This window comes from Brienomyrus brachyistius, chromosome 21, assembly GCF_023856365.1.
Source record: "Brienomyrus brachyistius isolate T26 chromosome 21, BBRACH_0.4, whole genome shotgun sequence".
Classification (NCBI taxonomy): Eukaryota; Metazoa; Chordata; class Actinopteri; order Osteoglossiformes; family Mormyridae; genus Brienomyrus; species Brienomyrus brachyistius.
The window spans coordinates 3915222-3930931 of NC_064553.1; the positions used below are offsets into that span (position 1 = coordinate 3915222).

The 15710-nt window shown below is 47.8% G+C and overlaps 1 protein-coding gene across 1 annotated transcript; it reads right to left on the reverse strand.

Moving 5' to 3' along the window:
- Positions 1–595: 595 nt before the first annotated feature.
- On the reverse strand, positions 596–15175 carry spsb4a (splA/ryanodine receptor domain and SOCS box containing 4a). The gene is made up of 3 exons (XM_048989661.1): positions 14962–15175; positions 5731–6587; positions 596–1555 (listed from the first exon to the last, which is right to left on the reverse strand). The coding sequence occupies exons 2-3, from the start codon at positions 6434–6436 to the stop codon at positions 1428–1430; spliced, it is 834 nt and encodes a 277-aa protein (XP_048845618.1). The 5' UTR covers positions 6437–6587; positions 14962–15175; the 3' UTR covers positions 596–1427.
- Between the last annotated feature and the right edge of the window lie 535 nt (positions 15176–15710).

Genomic DNA, 15710 nt, shown 5'->3' on the forward strand with positions numbered 1-15710 from the left:
GGCTAAATGCAGAGAACATTTCGCTGTTGTGCAGCAACAAATTATTAAAATTGAGAGAAAGACTGCGGCGGAAGTCCACGCGCAATGCATTTGCGAACGAGTTCATAACATAGATGCCCATAATTGAAAAGGCAAAGAACATACATTTAGGTCTACATGAAATTTTAGATTAAGGGAAAAAAAACGCGGAACCAGCGCGTGTTCAGGTTAGGTTTTACACGGCAACACCGATCCGTTATCACAGAAACACATCCAACAAACTTTACAAAAGGCACAAGGAAAATACTATTGCATTTTATCGCAGGCTTTCCGTATCCTTTTCAATCATATAGTACGCTGCTATTTAAGCAGCATAACCTGTTATGACATGGAAGCTGTTAAACAAAATAAAATATTGCTGTCAGGTATGCGAATTGTGCGTTATACGCGGCTCTGCAAGGGTACGAGCTGCGCGAGATTCCCATCAATCAGCGTGACAGTGCCTCCGCTGGTGCGTGGACGGCGAAGGGTGGCGCCTTAGTGCTGTGTTAGTACAGCTTGAGATGGCTGCACGGGGACACGCAAAGGCGCAGAGAAGCACGAGTCAAACAGGGCCTTCATTCACTTGCTTTTTATTCATAATTAAAACATGCTGAGGGCAGCGATGTTCATACATTCTACTGATCCCCAGTGAATCATACCCAGTAACACGTCACAACCCGGTCAAAGATCTATAGTAAAAGAAAATAAAATTCATTGTCATCTTCATCGAGAGCAGCATTTGGTTTAAAAAGGGGGGGGGGGGGGGAACTCAAGGGCATGAATCCATGGTCATTCATTCACACTTTGAATATCACATTAAAAGAAACGTCTTCGAACAGATAAATAAACACAGTAACAATTAGGAAGAATCGTCATCATAACAATAATAATAAATTCACACTTAGAAAAAAAAAGGCATTCAAAATATAAAACAAAGTGACTCAAGCATTAAAGTATAAGGTGATTGGGGGGTGGTGGTGGAGGTGGTGGGGGGGTCCACACGGGACAAAGCTTCAGGCGGGGCTTGGTCGGTGTGCGAGGGCCGCTGGATCCGTTATTTGCATTACAATTTGCAGCAGGCTTTTCCCTCAAAGATCAGGTCAGCACAAGGTGCCTTTGGACCTCAAAGGAAAAAAAGTCCTATTGCAACCTAATACATCAGGCAGACAATCCTGCTATCATTCATGCAAATTCAGCCACTTCACTCACATGAAAGCACCAAGCCCATGTCTAAATCCTTGACTGCCCTTGTCAGCTGAAAAATTGATAAAACTGTGTGTCTCTGCCTGTAAACAGTGGCTCCTGGGGGTTGACCCCATTAGTGCTTTGACATTCCTTAGGGATCCGCCTCTCACCCGGCCTGGCCAATCAGACGGGACTGAGAATCCTCCTCGGGGCCCGTCACCTCACTGGTACTGCAGGTAATTCTTCAAAGACTGAGGCAGCGGCAACGTTTCGATCTCCTGCAGACGCTCCCGACCCAGGGCCAACCGGGCCGCCCGGCGACACAGGTCCATGAGGGGGAGGGGCTCCGCTGTCAGACGAGAGAAATAAGTAAATGTTGTGTAGGACTGTATTGCCACGCACGCCACACTTCTGAAGAATGTTTAGAAGTCAGCCTTTGCTCCTCTAGCTCAGTGCACAGGTGTCAAACGGACATTCGTATCCTTTGCGGCCATGAATAACACTTTCCTGCACCGTGCCGGAGAGTCATGGTTAATGTTTGGGAAAACCGGCAAATGGGTAAACAGACAGGGTAAACACTGTAGACTAGATAAACAGTACTAGATGCATATTTTTAAGAGGTAAAGCTGGGAATGGCAGCAGGCTGCACTCGAGCGGGCTCCAGGACATCACGGCCAGCAGGCAGTCACACTGCTCTGGATGTTCACGCCTGGTGCTTGTCCGGTCTGCCGGCCCTACTGGGAGCTTCCTATCAGAGCCAGACACTCTTGAGCCGGGATGGGGGAGGGGTAGGATTACGACCAGCTGATGCAGCTTAGCTACAGTGGTCCAATAACATAGATCTCACTCTTGCTTTAGCTAAACATAGACTCACCAGGATAAATCCTCAAATGGTAATCTGGAATCATTGTCCTGAGATTCAACTCTATCCCTGCCAGCAGAGTTTAATCTCAAGCACACACAAGTGACTGGTGCACCCACCCCCAGCCATTTTATGGTATTTGATTGCAAATGTCCTCTAGTACAACTGGAAAAGCTTCCTCTAGCCATCCGGTTTCCAGATTCCCTCCCAGGAGAAGCACAAAGCCCCCTCCTCGCTGGCATTCGCCGATAATGATCCCTAATCGTTTAAAGCACATCTAGGGCTGAACACTGCCAGAAGGTCACCTCCCCCCAGAGAGAGGCTGCAGTAGACATCTCCATTAATATGTAGCAGCATTAAATGCTGACCAGCCTGGAAAACTAGCACCTCCTCATTCAGCATGCAGACTCTGAGTGGTCAGCAGTAGAACCTTCGCCTTTCCTAATATTTAGCATTCCTTCTCAAACACTTGTACCTCATTCTCCAAGGGTGACCTACAGTGCGACCAGAAATTTGAGAGGACTGAAAAATTCATCGTATGGCCAAGAAGTCTCACTGTTCGTAATGTCACAGTGACCCGATATGAATGAGACTTTGATCTGTTTACATCCCTGAGAAACACACAAATCAATTCATCAGACAATACTGCTTGTTGCTGCTTATTCCCAAAGGAAAAGTTTTTGTAGCAATGTTCCAGAAGGAAGATCGAACTAAATCAAAGATCCATCATAATGCATTCTTGTCTACAGTCCTCTCCAAGCATAGTTTGAGAAACGGAGGTGGACATCCCAGACTGCAGTCAAATTCAGGCCTGACACACACACGCCGAGTAACGACATACAATTACAAAGCCGGCACAGCATCACGACAGCCAAGGGCTGCAATGACAAAAAGTGCCAAGAGTATGTCCTTTCCCTTTCCCTGACACTACTGTGACAGAGCACAGCAAAACCGTACCAATGACACGGGAGTAGAGGGAGGGCCTGCGTGTGTCCGCGTGTGCTGAGGAATGAGCATGCGGGCTCCCACGCGAAGCTGACAGCAGAACTGGATCAACACACAGACAGCAAGCGAGCAAAGAATATTTAATGGCATGACGATGAGCTGTATATGGCACAGGGAGCAGGGGGGCCCCTGAAATGTGTACTTGAACAATGGGGAAAATACGGACATTCCCCCCCTTTAGTGCAATGAAGCCCGACCCACTGCTCTTGTACCACCCAATTGATTAATGAGGATTTTAAAAAGGCAGATCTGAAACGAGCTGTAACAAGCAGACTGTCTGCCATTGATTTTGGATCGGGTATCAGGAGAAAATGGTATATCCCTCAACAGGACTGATATCAAGGGAACTAGTGCCTCACAGTGCACAAATATTTACCCATAACTACCCATCACCACCCAAACAATCAAATCCCCCTGTGGCAAGGAGACACCAGATGATGGTTTGATCCATTCTGCTCATTCTTATTGGTCTGCTGAAGCATGGAAATTCTCTTTGCCACCTGAGTGACCTGACGTCATACACAAGCTGTCAATATTTGCTAAGAGGACATAACACAGTACCTTAATCAGAATTGCATCACCAGATTTTGATGAGGCTTTAACAGCAGCATGGATATTACTTCACTGCATCTGGAAGTTAATGATTATTCTGTGGCTGGTGGAAAATCGCAGAGCTTTGAGCATCTGCCTGGCATTCTGTGAATCAAGACCACACAGGGGGCACAAGCGTCAAGAAGTCAACGCACAGATGGGTTACACCTCAACATGCACGTTCCTTAACGATGGCAGCAGAAGTCGAAAGGCGATACATGATCACAGAAGAAATAAAAACAAAACACACGCAAATGTTTTGTAATCTAGATTAGAATTTTTCCACCTTAGATACTTCATGTCACAGTACATTGCAAAGCCCGTAAACAGTAAAAATCTTGATCGGCAGGCTTGAGGTTATAGCACTCCAAGCTCCTTAGTCTCTAAACAAGGTACATGTGGGCAGATGCATGTGTAAATGAACTGAGACAGCCAGGGATCATCTAGCATGTACCTTACCTTACACCCTCTCTAGCTTTTCTGGGATTACTTTGCAAACACAGGAAACCACTTTTACATAACCGTTTATGCAGACTTGGGTAACATTTGTACAGACACTGACAGGCCAAACCACCCCCTGAAGTAGGGGTGGCATGTCCTTCTTCACCGAAGTCCTAAGCTCTGCGGAGGAAGAGTCAGATCAGGCTGTGCGGGTTGGTGATTAAAGATCCCCGGGTCAGGCCTGACCCAAAACAAGCCCTGCAGCTGCAGTAAAGCAGTGGTTTGTCACCCTGGCTTTACCAAGTGGCATTATGTGCAGAAATCGCATCTTTCATCCCCTAACACTGTACAAGTTTGTTCCTGCTTCAGTGTGCCCCATCATGTGCTCCATACAAATGAGAGCAAATTTGGGGGTCAGACCAAAGGGGCAGTGACCTTGCAGCACGCTGGGCGCTGGGCGCTAAGGGCCCACAGACATGTGACTATTTTGCTGAGGTTGGGCGCACACCACCTTCTGATCACAGGTACACAGGAGTAGCTCACTGAATCACACACAATGTATCACCCGCACTGCACACTTTTGTTCGGGGGCTACTGTGGGGGAATAACTAATAAAATGTAATACTGCTGTACAACACCCCCCCCAGAGTGCCTAAAAGCAGAAAAGACTAAAATTCTACTAGTCGACCACTAGAAGTATCGGTTATAGAAATATCTTATACAAAAGTACCAGATTTAATGCAGTGACGCTCATTGTAAAAACGCACCTTTCCAGAACATCGAAAAACCTATGCAAGAAAAACATGTCTGCTGTGCTGAGAGCAGGCAAGTCACTAGACCCAACAAACGAGGTTCTACAGGTCTTACATGCTTCCTACTCAGAGCCTAAACAAAAGGCAAACAAGCCTGTACAAGACCCACAATAACAAGGCTCACCACCAACTCAATCACCCACCTCCTGCCAGACGAGGTTCAAGTGCCCCAGCAGGCGTGCAACACAACCATGGTCGAACGGCATTGACGTCAGCCCGAGTGTCTGCATGGCGCCTCCAGACGTCAACTGTGAACCTTAATCTGCCATACTTCTGGTGTATGTGCAGAACAGGGTAGCCGGGCGGCCATGTGACGACGTGCCGGGCCAGATCCCAAAGCCCAGTGACAACACTGGTTGGCTTAAATCCCTGTCAGGCTCCAGCCCTCAGATTCCAGACAAAATCTCCTTCATGTACTCAAGAGGGGGGAATTATCCCACTGCAAGCAGCAAACCTGAAAACACAAACCTTCGGCCCCTTTCCCATTCTCTATTATTATGTATTATGTCAATTCCTATCTAAACAGGGGTACTACATTTGTCCCCAAGGTCCAAATTTCATTAACCACACAAAGCCAAAGTCTGCAGGGGGTTTACCATCAGTAGGCTTTGCTGATGGGGGAGATCGCAGATCTGGCGGGCGTGTATATACACGTGGTCGAATGCGAGGTCTGGATCACGACCTGAGCCCGCCCTTCGAGTACCCCAGCTATATAATAAATCAGCCCCACAATCATGGTTCACTAACCAGATGAAGGGCACACATATATTGTTTTAGATGCAGATGAATGCTGTAAAAGAAGGGATGACTTACGGTCAAGGCCGTTGATGTAGCACATAGTGATCTCACAGTGGCCCCACACCGCACTGACAATGGGGTACAGCTTTTTGCCCTTGAGCCCTCGGAAGGCAATGCCCAAGTACTGGCCGTCCACCACGAAGCTGAGCGTGCCCTCGTCCATGTCCAGCACCACCACCAGCGAGTCCGGCGGCACAAAAGACTCGTCGGCCCCCAGGAAGGTGGGGTAGGTGGGGGCGGCCTGTGCCGGCTGGTTCTTGCTGTTGTGGTAGAGCTTGTTACGGCCCAGGTCCCAGCCCCAGGATTCGGAATCACTGCCCACCAGGGCCATGTAGCCAACGGAGTGCAGTGGTGCCTGGGCAGTGGCCACGCCCACCACAGCGTGTGTTCCGCGCTGCCGCGTGGGCCAATGGATGCGCCAGGCGTGAAGGCCTCGAGTGTGGCCCACGCGACCACGGATGCAGTCTGTGCTTTGAGCCACCGGGTGACGGTGCAGTGTCAGCCCATCCTCCTCCTTAACGAAGATATTGAGCGAACGGTCGTTGCCATTCCAGGAGTGCTGCAGCTGTACAGCGGGCTGGGCCGGGGGCAGGTCCAGCAGCAGGTCCAAACGGGCCGGCCGGCAGAGATCTGGACCCCTCAGGTCCCGTCGAGTGGGCCTGTAAGACGGCTCGCTGCGTCCATCCACGGTCTTGAGGCTCCCTGAGATCTTCTGGCCCATTTCAGAGTGGCCGGGGGAGGGTAGTGGGATCCGTCTGCAGAACCTGCTGCTACCTCATCAAAGCGGATTTTTTTGGTGTCCAGACCGTCCTGGCCACAGATTGGCTGCACCCACTGCTGTGCTGTCCTCCGAAAAGAACAGGCCCAAGGAGCTGCAGACAGAACAGAGGTGTAAATAACTAAAGCAATACAACAGTTACACATTCCACCCCTAAACTTTGAAACACTTAATGTACTTTTTATGGGAAGGCTTCTAAGGACGGACACAGAGTGAGTCAAGAGTGCTGGGAAACATTAATCCCCTTGAGTGATGTCCCTTCCCAAAAGATCCAGCTTGCTTTTTCAGGACATCAATAAAGTGCTCCTATGCATAGAGACTTGCTATTACGGTAAGAAAACGGACGACTGCAGCTGATCAGATAATGTCTAAAAATATCGTTTTGAAAGGTTCCTGATCAGGCGGCACTGTCCTGTTCTTGGAACGACCACAGGAAGGAACCAGACGACCATCCGTTCAAGGTTAGGCTACTAAAATCAGCCCTTCTGTTCTAAGCTGATATAATTAACCAGACAACTGAACTACCCAACACCGACCTGATCGGTGCAGACTGGTCTCTTCTTCCCTCTACCACACAAGTAACGGACAGTCAACATCACACCCCCAAAGCGAAAACTACGCTCATTTCTCTCTCAAGAAGCTCAATGCCAATTCCCTCCTGCACTTGATGTGTCAGGTCTGAGTAGGATTTTGGAGCTCTTTTGTCCCGTCTATATACTGTAGAATGGGGGGGGGGGGGGGGAATCCTGACAGCTACCGCTAAAGGGAAAAGTAGGGCTAGAAGACATCCAATCTGCAGTGTAGCATCCAGGATTACAAGCCATTGCCAAAAAAGGATCGCCACCAAAGGCTAATGTCACCGTCATCCATCCGACACCGCATTCCTGACTTCCAGCTATACCGTGAGACTGAGCGAATCCATTAAGACGACAGCAAACCAAAGCAAGTTTTCACCTTCTGGTGCCTGGATGCCAGGGAACGAGAAGTGGATGCACCTTATTTCAATAATTGAGTTAAATGTTCAACTCATTATCTAAACACGCTTTGTGATCATACAAGTAACAGTCTTCTCCATCCAGATCACTTGTCCTCGCCGTTTTGTTCCTTTCTACTCACCTTTCTCCTCCCCTCAAGACAATGTCCACTGCCCTCCCACCACATTTACACAAAAGGAGACATGAAAAACATATAGGCACCTGGTCATGTGAGAAATCCAAAGTAATGTGTCAATGAGAGGAAGACTCTAGGCTCCTTGGGAATTCAAACGTTTCTGTGAAGCCCAGACACGCGACGCAAGTGACTGCCTCAGCACATGCTCCGTCCTGAACGCTAAAACACACCAAGATGTCACAAGCTGACATCAGGATAAAAATGGGCAGCTCCTCAGACCCATGAAAGGGAACCATAAACAGACGGCAGACAAAAGAAACAGTCTGAATGAGGGGTGGAGACCCACGACCACACAACCACCCCCCAGGGCCCATGAATCTCCCCCATAGAGACAAAAGCAGGTATCCACAGCAACGGGAAGGGACCGACTGCACGACGTTTTTACCCTTCATGTTTTCTAAAAGCTTAATTTTGCCAAACAAAAGCTGACATTTCATGTAGTGTTTTGGTTCTCTACTCATTAGGGAGCATCGGTGTTAATTCAGAGAAATACCCAGAGATGGGGGAGATGACAGCTTGCTGCAGTAGGCAGAGAACCGTTAGTCAGAGGAGCCGATGTGGGCCGGGATCTTCAGCACATAGAGGGGGAGGTGAAACTGAGGCCAAAGTGCAGACAGTCAATCCCTCTGATACAAAGGGTGAAGACAGGAAATGGTCATGAGGGGGTTAAGCAGGGAGAGTGAGGTTGAAAACAGCTGCTCTTGATTGAGGAGCTGCTATTACATCCATCCATCTTTACTCCACTTGGCCTACTGATGGTCACCCAGGCAACAAGCAGAGTAGTCCAGCCCAGCCCAACCTAGCCTTTCTTCACTAGATCCTCCAGGGGGTTCCCAGGTGCTCCAAACAAGTCCCAGGCTGGCCTCCTCCCAGTGGCATGTGCCTAGAAGCCCCCCAGCTGGCTCAGAAGGAAGTGAATCTGAATACAAAGGCACCCCCCCACACTATAAAATTCTGCAGCCACTCGAGTCATCAGCGAAGCCAGAGAACCAAGTTAATCACGGGCTCTGACATTACTGCCTGCCCCCTCAACCAGTTTCCTACATTTCAAGAAGCTCTTCTAATTCATTTGTTGTCTGCGGTTGGGACAAAGGGCCACCACGACACTGAACGCCTTTCAGTGGAGAGGGCAGGCCAGCTGGAGGTATGGGCCCCAGGAGAGCTGACCCGGGTAGACACAAAGCTCTCCAGGAGCAGCAGAGAGATGACAGCACCTACCAGCTGCTATGCTTCATTCATGACCAGTGGCCGGCACGTTACTCGGAAATTGCGGTGTATTAAATATCACCGGTGGGTTCCAAAAATACAATGACACTGCATTGGTGCTGAATCGCTTTGTGAGGGATGAGGCTGAACTCGCATAACTGATACACTACTTCAGTAAACAAAGAAAAATGGGAAAACAACAAGATCGGCATCAGCACATCAAATATTCATAGCATTTTATGCAAACTTAAGGTCTTGGTCTTATGGAAGCAGAGATTGACAAGACTCGTAAGTTAAACACCAAATATTTGATATTTAAATCAGAATAATTTTACCACTGACTCTCAGACAAAGCAGCTTTGCTTGCCACAAGCAATTCCCCACAGATGTTGTGCTGTCTGAAACCGAATGATTAAGCAGTACTTTTGTTTGGTTCGCAGAACTTTTGTCTGATCCTTTATGGTTCTGTGCAGCGTGATTTTTTGATCAAAGTAGTGTTATGTGTACAAGATCCATGCCTAGGGGAAGCCATCAACTGCATGCAGCTTTCGTTTTCCTACGGAACTGCCATTAGGAGAACGTACCGCAATAAACAGGGCGTCGGACGAATGCAGGTCATGTTCTGCCAATGGGCTTCCACCCCTTACATATGCAACCTGGCTAATTGCTGTGCATGGACCATAAAACCATAAAAACGGGATGCAAAAAGCTTGGCTGAGATTTTCATAGCCAAACCAACATGACAAGGTAAACAGTTGTCCTGGCCAGCATCATATCTGGCATAATTCAGACAAAAACGTATTTCTACTCAGTTTGAAGCTAATCGTAACCAAAGCTGTAATCAGGCAGTTATTTACGCCAAATCTTAGTTCACATATACTTTCATCTCATTTTTAAATAGAAGTAATTAGAAAAGGACACAGTTGAAGCTATGGTGCCTGACAAGCATCTGTTACGCATATATAGGTGGTGGGTGGCTGAGAGAGACAGGCAGGTAGGACACTCACACACCGTCACAACACAAGGCCAAGCCGGATCACAAGCACAACTTGGGAGTCTTTTCCAAAACCCCAGCAGGAAACTTAAGGAGGCTTCGCTAAACATCCAGACGAAGGACTGGCTAACAGGAAGGATGAAAGCGACGCAGATGGACTCAGGAGGCGAGGATTCACAAACGCATAAATCACTGCCAACACCTGGTCACAACTTCCTGGAAAACACACTGTTCACCCTCAGATCTGGCTGCAGCTTCAACACACGTGAACGGAGACTGGCAGCAAGAGTCAGACGAGGCAAAAGCACCTTCCATATGCCTTCAGTAGAAATTTGAAGTTAGAATCCAGTTCTTTAATCCTTAAAATCCAATAAAGCATTCTGTTCACAGGGACTTCAATCTAAGCTGGTGACGCAAGTTAAACTACAACTAAAACGACTAAGCAGAGGAGGAGAGGACATACCCAGGGCTTTACACTGGATGACTGGGAGGTCCTTTAATAAAGCGGGAATAATTAATGATCTTGGCTATAGATTTTGTTTCAAAATATCCCAGAGAATAGGTAGGGATAGGTTATACAAACTCTTTCTTTCCATGCAGTCTGAGCTGGTCAAGCCCACGGGCCCTAAGCCACACCAGGAGCTGACACCGAGGGCTTGCGTCACCAGGAGAGAACATCCTGTTGGCACAGTAACGGCTCAGTTTACACTCTCTGCAACTTTGCAGCACATTCTCTCTTTGTTTAGCCAGCAGGAACCCTTTGAGGATCTGTTCTGTCCAAATCCGCTTGCAGTTCCATCATTTGCATATGCCCAGCATGGCACCAGCACACAGAACTCAGCCAAATTAACAACAGGGAAACTCGGACCACTACGGTGACTAATTCTAAGAATGAAGACAAACTGTGAATTTGTTAAGCATCTTTCAGAAACACACTGCCCTCATCCGTCCAATCACCTCTGTTCATTCTCATGAACACTACAGATTGGTGGCACAATTTTACTTCTTGAGTAATGCCATTCTCATTCTGAGCTTGGCCCGATACGTTTTGCTTAAGCAGGCGCTCCCCCAAAACCATCCTGCATTCGAGTGTGAATGGACCGGGGGAATCCTGCCAGTCACAGCAATGCCCACGGCTGACTCAGTCACATATCAGTAATGAGATGTGCACATGGCTAATAGCAACAGAGATGACTGCGTGAGGAGAGAAATTAAGGCACTGCAACCAGTTTAATAGTAATAAAAAGTCCAGCTGCAAAGCTAGGGGAGGGTATCTGGCAACCCGTGGCACGCGGGAGGCCGGAAAATACACCTGAAGAGCTGCCGCACAGTTCATGCTTTACACCGTCATGCACAACTGTGATTAAGAGAACTGAATGCCTCAGGAGGAAGAAATATGGTCCTACTACAGCTACAAAATCACACAATTTTCCCAACAAACTGGGAGTTCATTTGCAGGAAATGTGAGGGACATCAGGTTTCACAAATTCAGTCCCGCGGTGAAAAAGCAACTGCTATGTGGAAGGGGGTCTGAGGGTGGAAGTGATTACTGTCTGGCTATTGCAGGTAGAGGGCTGGCTTTGCCACTGAGCAACCCCAGTTCTGGGGCCGACTCGCCTACTACAGCCCGGGCCCAGAACAGGAGCCATGGAGAATTTGCCTTTGTATATGAACCTAACCGATGGCGTTAAAACCAAGCCAACATCATTCCCTTTCCATTTCAACAGCTTGACTGTAAACCCAATCCTCAAAGTTATTTCCTTGTCAGGCCATGCAATCATTAGAAAGAACAGTAGTCAAGGCCTTTTTATCTACATGGCCAACATGCCATATGAAGTGCAATTTCTTTTAAGTGGAAGGACTTCAAGTGTGTATTGGCTTGTTTCCAAGGGTAGCACCACCCCAAGCGATATACTCTTAATCAACCTGACAGATCTAGAGCTCGGTGCTCTTTCATATTACCCGCTTCCAGCCAGCAAGACAAACTCATAGAGAGTAAGAAAAGGGCACAAATCTGAACGCATCTAATAAGAACGAAAACAGCCACAGATGGACAATCACATTTTCACCGGCACATACAGGCTCACTGGATCGCAACTGCAAAGAGAGCACCACTGCGGCAATAGTGTGAGAGCTGCCCTCCAGCACCATCATCTAAATGCAAATGGGAAACCTGGCTGTTTCCTAATGGGGAAGTTGTTTTGCGGGATCACTGGCCGCTGCTCGCTTATCTTGCCCTATTAGCATACCGTTGCTTTTACATCTGTGGGCCAGAATTCTTACAGCAGAAACACCTCAGCTAAAAGCTGACACCCAGACTGGGACAGCGAATGCCAACAAGCAACACCGAACACATCTTGCCTTTATATTCCTACTGGAGTCTTAAACCTGCCTATGTCCAACCTCCACAGCATCTAAGTGGAGTTCACCAAAAATAGTCTGTCATCAACACATAAATTACTGTCGCAGGTAAAACCGGCCACAGAGAAAGGAAAAGTTACACGGTCCATAGAGGGATCACACCCACAACAGCGGCGTTATGTGCACGACGTATTAATCAAATGAGCTGGTAGTGTGTGCATTTACAGTCTTTGGCCAATTCAGTGCTACAACATAAACTTATGTTTACAACGGAAATGCTTATCAGCACAAAGATGCACAAAGGGCCAGGCCGTGACTTGTTCATGTCATTTAGTTTACTCCTTTCGACAGCAGTATACATGCAGCATTAGCATGCACAGACATGTACAGCCTCACACCCATTAAAACCCCTAATCATTAACACTCCCTGGAAAGGATATAGTCATGTCGCTTCCCTAGCTACTACACACACACCTACACATACTGGTCCTTAATTAACAGACTAGGTTTTTCATACATGCGTGACTAATAGTTACGTCACCGACATAAAACTGAGTTCACCGATAAAAAAAACGATGCTTTGGATTTTATCTGAGAACCAGCCGCTTAAAAAAAGTCACGATAAACGAGTTTACAGCGCAACTCATTGAGGAACATTAACAGCCATAACAAGCGCTTTGGCACGTTTAACAACCAGCTACGGCAAATGAATTATCCACTCACTGGACTTTGGTCTTATCGCTTTTATTGTTCATAGTGGTGGCACAAACTATGCGGCATGTAAAACACCCAGATGTCACTTTGTCCTCCATACCTGTTTAACGGTAAAAGCAGAACTGGGCAATGCCTGGTCTGAACAGCAACTGCCGGAAAAACACTTCCCTTAAAATTTGTATTGTACCAGTTGTTCTTGGAAAGGACCCAGGACCTGACTTGAAACAAAAGGAACACCTAAGCTTTGAGCGGTGGATTAAAGTGCTCCACAATGTGTAACGAGGGACAATCAATCCTTTGTGAGGCTATATAAATTTTTCACAAGTGCTCAATTTTACATTCCACACACACACACACACACACCAACAACCCAGGCAGCCAGTGTACAACAGAAGCAAGAGGACTCTGAATCTGAAGATTGGCAAAAAATTGCTGCTGCATGCTGGCAAGTCACAACAACCTTTAAAAGACATGGTATGCCTGCCTGCCCTCCTTACCTCCATCAGGAAACGTGCCTATTCACCACACGTGCGTCAGAGCCGGGAGCCTACGTGAAGACTGTGGAACACAACAGTCATCCAAACGGAAAGCCATGGAGAAGGGGCGAAATACGAGTTGCTCATTCCTCATTGTACAGTAGTACAAAAAAGCCAGTCCCACACACACACACACCTGCTACCCACTCTCCCTCAACCCCCATCTTCTCACGCTGGTGTCCTGAAGTCCACGGGGCTCAGGATGGCCCACATGTTCCTATGGTTGAAGCCCAGCACAGGCTAAACAGAGGCGAGTTGCGGCTGCTTTTATTTTAACCAACAGCCCGATGTTCTGCACACTGCAGTCACAGGCCTGACTCAGATCTCGCACCTGCTTCCAGTCTCAGGCTGTTCAGAGATGTGGCGGGTGCGCATGCTGCCAGATACAACCCCCCCCCCCAAACATGCTTGCTGCACGCACAGCTGCCCCAACCTGACACAATTATGCCCAGTGCTCTACACCAATTGGTCTTTATTAGCATGATCTCTGTACAGGACAGGGACTGAGTAGTTAGGATTATACTCGGGGGGAAGGGGCAAACGGCAGATGGTTAGGGTCGGGGGGGGGGGGGAGCTACGCATGAATCGAGCATAAAAAAACCTCCAGCAGTCGCAATTGTTCCACGACTGCTGGTTTCACAGCCCCATGACAGTAAGCTATAACGGCTACTATGCCGATACCCTGACCTGCAAGACTTGACTAAAGCTAGTTTGCAAAACTTGACTCTGCCTGGGTGACAAAAGCCTGTGAAAAACCACGGAGGAAACTGGAGGGCGAATAATTCCTATATTACAGCAAACAGTACTCATATGCACATAGAACCTATTTCTACGAAGCGGACGTAACGACGTCTAACCGGTTTGATATATACAAAATTTAAAAAGCAAACAGGCAGCACTAAAAGCACCTAATTAACAATTCATTCTTCCGAAGCCAATTTTTTCTTTTACCGGTTCAAAAACAGTGCTGAAGGGGATGTTCAGACCCTCCGGGGAAGAAAAACAACTTCCAACCGAACAGAAACAAAACGTGTTTGGTCTGAGGCGTCAGTAAACACCGAAAAGGCGAGGTTATCCGCTGAACTTCCAGAGATATGTCCCGGGCGCGTCATTCATTTGTCAAACACACCGGGCAGCACGGCGGCACTCGGGCGACTGGGAACGCGGAGACACGGACCTGCCGAGCGCTGCCATTGTTTGTGTGTTGAAGGTTTTCTGCCGTTTTTACATTTAAGGCGCAAAGACAAAAAAAAAAAGTTACCGGGCAGCTTCTGCCTTATGGGTAGCGGGAGAGCGAGGCAAACCGGCATATTTCGGTGTCGTTTCTCCGGACCCTGCGGATCGAGTTACCGTTTCTCCGTCCGAATAACAAGTTAGTCAGCTTCGTCCCGTTCCAGTCAGGGCACCGGAGGCGACGAGGAGCCCGGCCACCGCACAGAACCAACAGTCAAAATAAAACAGCAAAAACAAAAGAAACGTGTACTTACATTTGCGTCCGACTTTAACTACGATAGAACAATCGGCTCGGTGCCTCGTTGTCCCCGCTTCAGCTGACCCGTATCGTTCTACCGGCCACACACACCCGGTCCGGTGCCAGATCGGCCGTTCGGAGTCGGCCCGAAAGTCGCGCGCGGCCGTCGGCTCTTTGTTAAAGTAGCATTGAGGACGTCGCCGTCCGTTTGTGCCCCTGCGCCGAGCGCTGATTGGCCGCGCCAGCGCGAGGACCGCCACGGGGAGAGACTGCGCCGCTGCGTGCTGCGGAGTCCTAAAGACTGTCGTGTTCCCTGCCTTTATTTGCTTGATTCTCATCTTACATTGTGCAGATATTCTGACTGTGTGAGACCATAAAATATTGCCAGTGTATTAAATTGAGGCTATTAATTTACCATATATACTTTTGTGACAACTTGATAATATATGACATTGGATATTGGATACTATCGTTGACGAACATCATATAATGAAATGCAAGAATGTAATAAAAATAATTAATTTATATATAATGAATGTGATTGCTTTCACTAGGAGTGAACATCATGGTGAATTCTGACGGACATTTTCACGAACATACATGTTTTTTTTTTTTTTACTACGGACATGGTATTTAAAAACATAGCTTACATATATATTTTTTCCAATCGATGGACACGTTTAACAATCCCTCTGTGGAAGTTTCAAGGCATTACTGGGGTGTTTGAGACCCAGCCGATGCTTACTGTTGATCCAAACGGGCCGT

What these genes read in the sequence shown, in the direction of transcription:
- spsb4a (XM_048989661.1), bottom strand. Translation starts at nt 6,436, where the DNA reads ATGGGCCAGAAGATCTCAGGGAGCCTCAAGACCGTGGATGGACGCAGC. An exon ending in CTACATCAACGGCCTTGACC is followed by an intron (nt 1,556 to 5,730) that starts GTAAGTCATCCC and finishes CTCGTCTGACAG; the next exon opens with CGGAGCCCCTCCCCCTCATG.